The following is a 10265-nucleotide window of genomic DNA, read 5'->3' on the forward strand; positions in this document are numbered from 1 at the left end:
TCTCTCTCCAAACAATATTGACCGAACCAGCAGCAAAAGAAGATCCAAACTACGCTTCACATAAACATCATCATGAATTCACTCTGACTTTTGCTGACTTTTCAGGATAAAAATCACACTTCATGCACAGCTCTCTCTCTCTCTCTCTCTCTTCTTCATTATTCGCTTGCTTGTTACGCACAAGTCTACCGTTGTTTACAGGCTGTCGGCCGCTGTTTTTTTCCCCCTTTTACTTACTTCTGAAAAGTAAACCTCATTTCTGCCGTTCAATATTGAACAAATTTTTTAAAATTAAGCAAAATGCAAAACGCTTAGCCGTGTCTCTAATAAAACCTCTGTAACTTCATAGGTAATGTTTATGTGTTGATTAATGGTTTTCTTTCGTTTTTGATGTACTGCAGAATATTTTTATAAATCCCAGGCCAGGAAAACCTTCATGTTTTTCTGTGTTTTATCTTCAGCTACTTTGACACAAAAGCATCTGCTGTGACGCTTACACATGTGATAAAGTCTTGCGTGTGTCAGCTTCCTTTTTATAGATACAAAAATATGTAAATGTACTGATCTGAATTATAATATTTCTGACTGTCAAAATTTCCCAGATTTAAATCGAATCGAATTAAATCGAATTAAATCGAATCGTGGATCGAATCGATTCGGGACCTTGTGAATCGGAATTGAATCGATTCTAGAAATCAGTGACGATACCCAGCCCTAATAATCAGCACTGCGACCAAACAATCTTAACACTTTGCTGAAAGCATATGATAACTGTATGCTTTCACACTGTATTCCTCTTTAATGTGCAAGTTACATCATTTGCTCAGTACTTTGAAAATATGTCTCTGTAACTTTGGATCCCACCACTGAGCTTGGCGGTTATAAATATTCTTTGAGAACAGAAAGTCCGAGCCGTTTATCCGTCTGAAATCCGACTCAACAGTGAAACTTACTTGACTCCAAAGCGATCCATGAACATGATATGGTTTCGAAATGTCCTGTTGATGTCCAAGTCAATCTGTTTGATCTCAGATGAGCACAGCCTGGCCTGCTCCTTCATTTTCTGAGTGAAAAACAGACAAAAGTCAACAAGGACATGTGGAGGTACCTGTGCTGAAAGACAAATGTGTCATTCAGTAGAGCTACAAAAACAAGTTTTACATATCAGGGAATATATATTGTAAATTCAGTCAGAATGAATCTATTATTGATTATGCTAACTGTTTATATGTGTTTCATCAGTTTTCTGAAACATCTCGTCTATCAGAGAAAATGTGATTACAGGTTGGTGGACCATCTTTACAAATATGTGTCAGTTAAGATCAGTCTGCCAGGTGATCAGACTGTCAGCTTTGATATTTCATAGCTTTAACTTTTTTAAAAACATGCTACTTTATACTTTTACTTTATTACATTAGACTTGTAACATTTACAACATAGCTACAGTTTATAACAGTTATAACAATGTTTTTCTCTCAGCTTTTTAAAAAATGTATTTATATGTCCAACTTATTTTTATGCTCGGAACAGATTTGCAAAGAGACTCATTTCAGACGTGAATAAATACCTCATATTTGCCCTCGTTCTCCTTCTTGGCCCCGTCCACGTCCAGCATCAGTGCCCAGGCCCGGCCTCTGAGCTGCAGGGGGATGCCTTTGTATACTCGTTTTACCATCTGGCAGCAGAGAGCAGAGGGAATCATAAACACTGAGTGAATAAAACGCCACAAAGTTTAGAGAACAGAAGCTACAAAGACTGAATCATCAGAAAGTTAAACCACCTACTGATCGCCTACGACCCCGTTCACAGTAAAGCCAAAAGTTTGAAAACATTTTCCGTGAGCACTTGAAGCAGGTTTGTAAGTATCTCTCTGCCGTACAGTTTCTGTTAACTTGGTTGGCTTTGCAACTTCTACCTCAAGTACCTCCACTCATCAACATGGAAACCCCCCCCCCCCAATCCTTTGTCTTGGGCCAAGTGCTTTGTCTTTTGGACTTAATGCTTAATTGTATTCAGCGTGAGTTTTAGTCTGTTTGTTGTTTTGCTTTTTTCCTCTGTGTCTGTGAGTCTGTGTTCGGGTCCAGTCCTGCCTGCCACACACAGTTCATCCACCTTGCTTGCTCTCATTGCTGTGTATGTATTTGATGTACTTGTGCTTTTCTCAGCTCACTGACCACTCAAAGTGCTTTAGACTACAAGTCACATTTTAGCCACACATTCATAAAGCACTTTACACTTCTAGCTACAGATTTTTACAATTTTCTGATTACTCTGTTTTTTTTACTTAGACAGGCTGCACAACTATATTTTTTAATGATTTATTATTATTTTTCCATCTTTCCGAGACAGCAACATGATATTTACTCCTGCAGCCTCCCAGCCCTGACTTTGTTCAGTCACTGCTAACCAACTAACTCTGGTCCTTATACACTAATGTGCTGCCTCTGAGTAAACTGGTCAGCTTGGTGTTGTGCTGGTGTATAGCACAGAGTTTTGTTGAGTTTGTAGACTTCAGCTGGTGACAGAAGTGCTTGTTCTGCTTTAGGGATCTGCTGTAAACTGGTGGCTCTTTGAACCAGAATCCACAGCAGTCAGAGATCTGCTGCCACTACACAGAGTTCACCACAGCTGCAGAGCAGAACAGAGACTACTGTCAGCAGCTTTAGTCAGGTGGAACTGTACATATTGTATTATTTATTCAGTCATTTGGAAAAGGAAACTAGAATTACAACTAGAACGAGCTCAATGACGACTTTAAAAGAGAGCGTTAGGCTAACAAAGAGCTCAAATTCATGCTTCGAGCACGATAATGTTTCATGTTTTTAACAAAGACAGATGACAGAAATGCTCAATGATGGATCAAACTGAACTGAACTCAGTTCAGTTTTATTTATATAGCACCAAATACCAAAACAGTTACTGCAAGATGCTTTATATTTTATGGTAAAGACCTTAGAATAACACAGAGATTTATTATTTATGAACAATTTAGGCAGCACGGTGGCACGGTGGTTAGCACTGTTGCCTCACAGCAAGAAGTCCTGAGTTCAATTCCACCATCAGGCCGGGGTCTTTCTGTGTGGAGTTTGCATGTTCTCCCCTGTTTGCGTGGGTTCCCTCTGGGTACTCCGGCTTCCTCCCCAAAGACATGCAGTTAGTGGGGATAGGTTAATTGATTAATCCAAATTGCCCACAGGTGCGAATGTGAGCGTGAATGGTCTGTCTGTGTCAGACTGGCGACCTGTCCAGGGTGTGCCCCGCCTCTCTCCCTATGACAGCTGGGACAGGCTGCAGCACCCCCTGCAGCCCTGAAAAGGATAACTGGAAGCGGATGGATGACTTACTGACACTAGTGGAGACCAAGCTAACGGTGGATGTACACTCAGCTGCTCTGGTTGAGTCTATTGATTTTCCAGCCACAGTAACAACGATCAATAAGCATAGCAGCAACTCTCTCACTAATGTAGGTGTTTGTCCAGAGGGTCGGAACCAGTCAAGCTAATTTTCCACCTTTCCACATCCCGTACAAGGACGCACATCGTCTTAGTGAGGAAGAGTGTCGGTGCAAAACCAAAGAAACTAACCCAGAACTGCAGAGTGTCAGAACCCAACCTCTGCGTTGTACAATGGGATTTTTTAATACATTTTAAAAAGTATAATGGAAACATGAAATTAGCATATAAGAAATCTGATTTCATCATTTTTTCAGCAAAATTGTTATTGCTAATGACTGCTTGTGAGACTTATGGGGACACTTGCCAGAAGCTTGTATGAGGACATCATTATCGAGATGGAGAGAAGATTGTAGGTTTTTTCCTCTCCTAGTGTGATTTATATTCTGGTGAGAAGCTTTGATTCAGAATTCTTAATGAGGGAGTACATTTGAGCTGAATATGTTCTGGACTCAACACCGACACTTGCTGTGATTCAATCTGTGTTACAAAACTCGCTGACATCAGAGAAACCAGCTGCAGTTTTACATGTTTGTCAGCAATTGTCTGCAGCAATGAAGTCATTATAAATCTGTTCTGAATTTTCCATGTGCTCCGTGTGCAAACTGTTACTCACCCTGTCACTGTTCTTGTATTTATCCCACTTCTTCACCATCTTCAGCCATTTCTCTGCTCTCTCAATCTCCTGCTGCTTCAGCTATGAAAGTAAAAGAAGCTGGTGAACAAAAACAACCTACTGCATGCATTTGTCCTGAAAGAAATGTGGCATTTGCCTCTTTACCTTCTCTTCATGTGCAGTTGGTGCCGGCAGCTCATCTTCACTGGAAGAATGAAGAGAAACAAATGATGAGATGCAACAAAACAGGGCAGAGTGGTACCAACCGGCATGACTTTACTTTGAAGACAGACTTACTGCATGAAGCCGAAACGGTCGATGACTTTGTAGATGCTGTAATCAGCATCCTCCCAGGGGTAGATCTCCACCCCGCCCTGCCTGCCCTGGAAACAGCAAGAGGTATAAACTTACAAACTACAGTCTAGACAAATAGATACGCACATGTGTACAATTACTTACATAAACAAAAGGATCTTATTGTGCTGAAGCGCACCTGCCCTAAAGGAGGAACTACAAAGGCCCCAAAATGGAGTTTAAAGACTCTTGATGAGCCCAAGGTCCTACAGTATGGATATAGGTGCTCCTTACATGGGTCAGTTCTACATCTGGCCTGCATCTGGCCCATATAACACATGTAACCCATGTAAAGCCTGCCTCATTGCTTTTGGCCTGTGCCTGGCCTGGATACAGGACTTGCGAGTGCTGTGCCAAAAGAAGTCCAGATTAGGCCCCCATGTGTCTTCTATCTGGGTCCATGCACAAACCTTTGCACACAATCGTGTTTGTCGTTAGTTAGGGACGACGACAGGCATATTGTGATGCTCCTCTTCCTCTTTAATGCTACAGTTATTATTATTACAGGTATTACAGAACTAGCAGTAAAGTCTGGGGTTGATAAGCTGAAGTACTGTAGAAGTACCAGAAACTACAGTTCCTCCTGGGGCCACTTCAGGCTGTCTCCAAAAACAGTCAGTTAGACTGACGTGACACTGACTGATCACTAGAATTGGACCCTCTCATCCACAAATCATCACTTCTGCCTTAAAAAAAAATCATAGTTTGAGTCCAGAAATCTTTGATATACAGTGCTCCCTCGCTATAACGCAGTTCACCTTTCACTGTTTCGCTGATTTTTTTGGTGCAATTTTGCATCCTTTTTTTTTTAAACAACACATTGTGTTCTGCGTCCTGATTGGCTGTAGACCATTGTAATCAATCTCGTGCCGTGTCTCCTGTACAGTACAGAACGTGTTCAGTTTGTCAAATTTACATAAATCTTTGATCCTAGCAGTGTGACTCTGCTGTACTGTAAGTTTGTAAGTTTTCTCCCCAACAAACACGACAATGTCGACGAAACGTTTTGCACCATCAAAGGCTTCTGCGGTAGCACCCAACAGGCAGAGGAAGCTGCTAACCATCGCACAAAAAGACATGCACATTCTTCTCGCTTCCTCCACTTCTGTACCATTGATTCATTATGTTGAATTCTCTGGCAGCTGCTCTATTCCCATGTTCTGGACCTGAAAACAGGGTTTGATCTTTGGCTTCATTCTATAATACTGGGCTTTTTTTTCCATGAAGGTTTGAACTTCTCTTCCACATCGAAAGGAGCCACCTGAGGTGGTTCGGGCATCTGACAAGGATGCCCCCTGGGCGCCTCCTGGGTGAGGTGTTCCGGGCATGTCCCACCATGAGGAGGCCCCGGGGCAGACCCAGGACATGCTGGAGAGATTATATCTCTCGGCTGGCCTGGGAACGCCTTGGTGTTCCCCCGGATAAGTTGGTGGAGGTGGCTGGGGAGAGGGAGGTCTGGGCTTCTCTGCTTAGGCTGCTGCCCCCGCGACCCGGCCCCGGATAACGCGGAACAAGATGGATGGATGGTTTGAACTTTGTGTTTAAACAAGAGAGAAAAGTGTGAAAATGTCTGTCTGAGAAAAGTGTATAAAGTGAGTAGTGAGGGGTTTTACAGCTTTAAAACATCTATAATAATTGTAAAAAATAAAGTTGGCTATTTTGGGGATTTCACCTATCGTGGGTTATTTTTAATAACGCGATAAACGAGGGACGACTGTACAGTATTTTTTTAGAGCTTACTTTTGGAGTAGGGCTTTACCCCTTGGAATCAATGCTTGAGGACCAAGCATGTCATGATCATGTTCATTAGGGTTCACATAAGCCACATTGGCATACTGTATATCCTCTACATTTACAGTTTTCATTGGTACTTCGTGATATCACTAGTTGCCAGTTGGACATTTTTTAAAATACATCTATTTAAAAATTTAAGCTTTACATCGCAGTCAAAAGCCAAAAAGTACACATGTGACTAACTAAACGAATAAAAGCACAGTATGAACGTGGACAGAAAGCTCCACACACAAACCTCCTCCCCTAATCAAGTAAGCACTCAGTCTCTCTCCATAGTACAACTGTACATGACATGCATTTAGAATCTCCTTAAACCTGCACAAAGTTTAGAAGTAATGCTTTTATCATGGAAAATCCATTTGAGCAACAATTTGATCCCAGTGTTGACATAACACAGAGGGAACTAATCCTCAGACAGACAGCCTGAGAGGCTTCTCACTCCACTCGACTGTGGTTGGCTGCCTAACTGGAAAGCAGCCAATCAGCGAACCCAAAGAAAGTGTAAAGCTTCACCATGGCTGAGTCGGCTCTCTGAGCCTCAGAGGCCCTGCATGTTATGTCGGCGTCATCAGAGTGAGAGGGCTAAAAATAATTTTACACCGAGGGCGTTTGGAGACACACAGTGTGTTACAGAAAGACATTAAAGCCAGAGAGATGGCTCTATTTGAATCGCACTCATTTAAATTTTGCTACGCTGATTCACTACAACTGAATCGAATTCACTAAATGAATGACTCACATCATTTGTAAGACACAATAAGATTTGATGGAGTGCATCAAAACACAAGAGCACCAGTGTCTACGGCTGCCTTATTTCACAGCACTAATGACTGTCAGGCCACTTTAAACCATTCGACACAACCCGACTACTCTGCCTTGTTTTCTTTCATCTTTTCTGAATGACACAGCTACTCTGAGTTACAGGTGCCAACAAACAGACAGCCGATCTTACCCTGATCGTACTTAGTGGCAGCATTTACTTACAGAAGTCAAGTGGTAAGAGCTAGCGATTAGCACTATGACCGCCTGCTTAACATTGTGTTGGTCCCCTTTTTGCTGCTAAAATAGCACTGTCCCATTGAGGCATTGACTCCACTAGACCCCTGTAGGTGTGCTGTGGTATCTGACACCGAGATGTTAGCAACAGAGTCCTGTAAGCTGTGAGGTGGGGCCCCCGTGGACTTGTTTGTCCAGCACATCCCAGAGATGCTCGAATGGATTGAGGGAAATCTGGAGTCCAAATCAACACCTCGCTGTGCTCCTCAAAGCTTCCTGAACACTTTTGCTTTCTGACAGGTTGCATTATCCAGCTGAATATTGTTTCCATGAAAGGGTGTACATGGTCTGCAAAAAAGCTTAGCTAGGCGGTACGAGTTGAAGTAACATCCACAATGATGAAGGTTTCCCAGCTGAACATCGCCCAAAGCATCACACTGCTTGCTTCCTCCAACACAACAAACAACACACACCCAGCCATCCATGTGATGTACAAGTGATTCATCAGATGAGGCCGATCTTCTTCCTTGTGCTGGGGTCCAGTTCCGATGCTCGCTTGCCCATTGCTGGCACTTTGGGCAGTGGACAGGAGTCAGGATGGGCAGCCTGACTGGTCTGCATCTATTCAGCCCCATTCGCAACAAACTGTGATGCACTGTGTATTCTATATATGCTTTAGTAGATGTTGGATCAGACCATATGGGCCAGCTTTTGTTCCCTGTGTACATCAGTGAGCCTTGGCTGCCCATGTCCCTGTCTCTGGTTCACCCCATTTCCTTCCTTGGACTACTTTTGATAGATGCTGACCACTGCAGGCCAGGAACACGCCACAGGAGTGGCAGCATTGGAGATACTCTGACTTCGTTATTGAGCTGGCACAGTTCAGCCTTAATCAAACTCTCTCAAATCCTTACATTCACCAGTTTTTCCTGCTTTTAAAGACAAAATGTTCACTTCTTAAATGCACCCACTAACAGATTCCACGAAGAAGAGATAATCAGTGTTATTCCTAATGTTTCACTAATTTCTCATTTTTAATGTTCTTAATTTTATACTTACCGTACTGCTAATGTTTAGAGCATCATTTTGGAGCTCTGGCTTCTTTTGGCATCAAAAGAAGAATAATTTTGTTATCCATATATTCTTTTTCAAGATGATAATACACAGTGTCATTTATTTGAACTGTTCTTTTCCAGTTTGACTGTCCAGGGTACATCTTTAATCTTTTAAAAAATAAAACAAGAATTAGGCCCACAAGTTTGAACTTATTTTGACTTTTCTCTAATCCAAGTAAACGCACATTTTCAAATGTATACGTACATTATTATTTGGTTTAATGCCCCTTAGAAACCTGCCCCTCAACTAGCTTCTGCATTATTTTGGATGGATATTTAATGACCCTTGTTGGCAGAATTGGTATATAAAAACTGTTGTTTTCCTGGCACAGAACTGGCGTTTAAGCACAGCCCACACATTTAAAATAGGGTTGAGTTTGGGGCATTAGGAAGACCATTCCAGAAACTCAATGGGCCATTTCTAAACAGGTGCAGACCATCGGTTCAAAGAATTGTATGTAAAGACAAAATTGATTAGGATGTTCAGGAACAAACCAGGAACCAACAAGATCAAGCCTACCAAGAGCTGGAAACTGCTGGAAGGGCAGTGTCGCTGTCCACAGTCCACTGGCCTTCCAGCTGTTTACGCTACCACGAACTAAGAAAGAGTGTCGACCAAAGAAAAAGTCCATGCTTATGAAATTAATAACTTCAGGTTCAACTGAAATTTGCAGTTGTCCACATGGACAAGCCAAAAGCCTTCTGGGGAAAAGCTTTAAGACTGAGCTATTCAACCACAATGACAAGAGATATGTTTAGAAGAATAAAGGTTAAGCTTTCAAACCATGGATAGAATAATGAAGAACATAGACAAATATTAGTTGTGTTTTCGAACTTCAGAGCTGCCTCCTGATGAAATCAAAAGAATTTTGAAATCTTTCCCACATTCTGCTGCAGCCAGGTTTGACAGAGAAACACTAAATCTCTTAAAAGCAACAAATTACTGCAATTCAGATTAGCACAATAGCTAAATTAGAGTATCGCCTGGGGTTGTCGAGAGGCAAACACTGTGTGGAAAATGCTGTGATGTAAATGAACCATCAGAGGGAACCAGAAAGCAGCGTGTGCCAGGTGAAACCAGGCTCGGTTGATGCCTCTAGCAATATAACCATAAACCTGATGTTTGACAGACGTTTACCCAGGGTCCCCCTGTGGTGTGGGATCGGTCTTCTCCCAGCTCTTTTTCTCTTGTACACTGTGCTCTGCATGTGTCCAGAACCCATCCACAGAAATCACAGTGACTGGGAGTTCAGCCAGTCCCTGCAGGTCAGTGTCAACTCAATTACTGCACAGTTTGTCACAGATGTTGCTATGGCTAAAAAGCTCAAACCCCTCCATTGCCATCCTTTCACTGCAAGCCGCTGAGCTAAATTTAACCTGTGGCATCACCAACCCCACCCGGCCCCAGCTCAGCTCTGCATCAGCACATTTACCACTCTGACCAAAGCTCCTTTTCTATGTTACAGCTTGAGAAGCTTTCCTACTTACAACAGCTTTTTTTTAAAGCATGAACACTTGTGCAATCATAATAAAACAATTATTCAAACTGAGAAAATCAAAGCATTGATATGGTTTTTTTTTAAAAAGTCAGTTTTGCCTTGCTCCAACGCTTTAGGCTAAGGTAGGGTTATGGTTACCACCTATGATGATGTGGTCATGAGGAGTTATATTTCCCAGTAATGGTGAGAGAAAGTAGTGTTTTTTTTATTTTTTTAAGAACCATGGTGACAGAGTGCTGAGGATTGCCACGAACATGCACCTCTGCAGTGACTGTTTTACATTTCAATACATTATTAACAAGCTAGCTAGTAGGGGTGGGGGAAAAAATCGATACTGTTTAGTATCGTGATATTTTGTTTGCTAATAATGTATCGATACAGGGACAGCAGAAATCGATATTTTGTTACAAACAATTTTTTCGTGGACTGGAACATGCTC

The 10265-nt window shown here is 42.0% G+C and overlaps 1 protein-coding gene across 1 annotated transcript in view; it reads right to left on the reverse strand.

The window, feature by feature from the left end:
• The window catches only part of LOC102212672 (USP6 N-terminal-like protein), a 32522-nt gene that overhangs the window by 14784 nt on the left and 7473 nt on the right, over window positions 1–10265 (reverse strand). The window contains exons 3-7 of the mRNA XM_005747602.1: window positions 4366–4451; window positions 4234–4273; window positions 4069–4149; window positions 1568–1675; window positions 959–1063 (exon numbers count right to left, since the gene is read on the reverse strand). Of these exons, the coding sequence (XP_005747659.1) occupies window positions 959–1063; window positions 1568–1675; window positions 4069–4149; window positions 4234–4273; window positions 4366–4451 (420 nt within the window). The remainder of the gene's footprint in view (window positions 1–958; window positions 1064–1567; window positions 1676–4068; window positions 4150–4233; window positions 4274–4365; window positions 4452–10265) is intronic.

This window comes from Pundamilia nyererei, unplaced genomic scaffold (assembly GCF_000239375.1).
Source record: "Pundamilia nyererei isolate P.nyererei 1_Seehausen unplaced genomic scaffold, PunNye1.0 scaffold00200, whole genome shotgun sequence".
Taxonomy (NCBI): Eukaryota; Metazoa; Chordata; class Actinopteri; order Cichliformes; family Cichlidae; genus Pundamilia; species Pundamilia nyererei.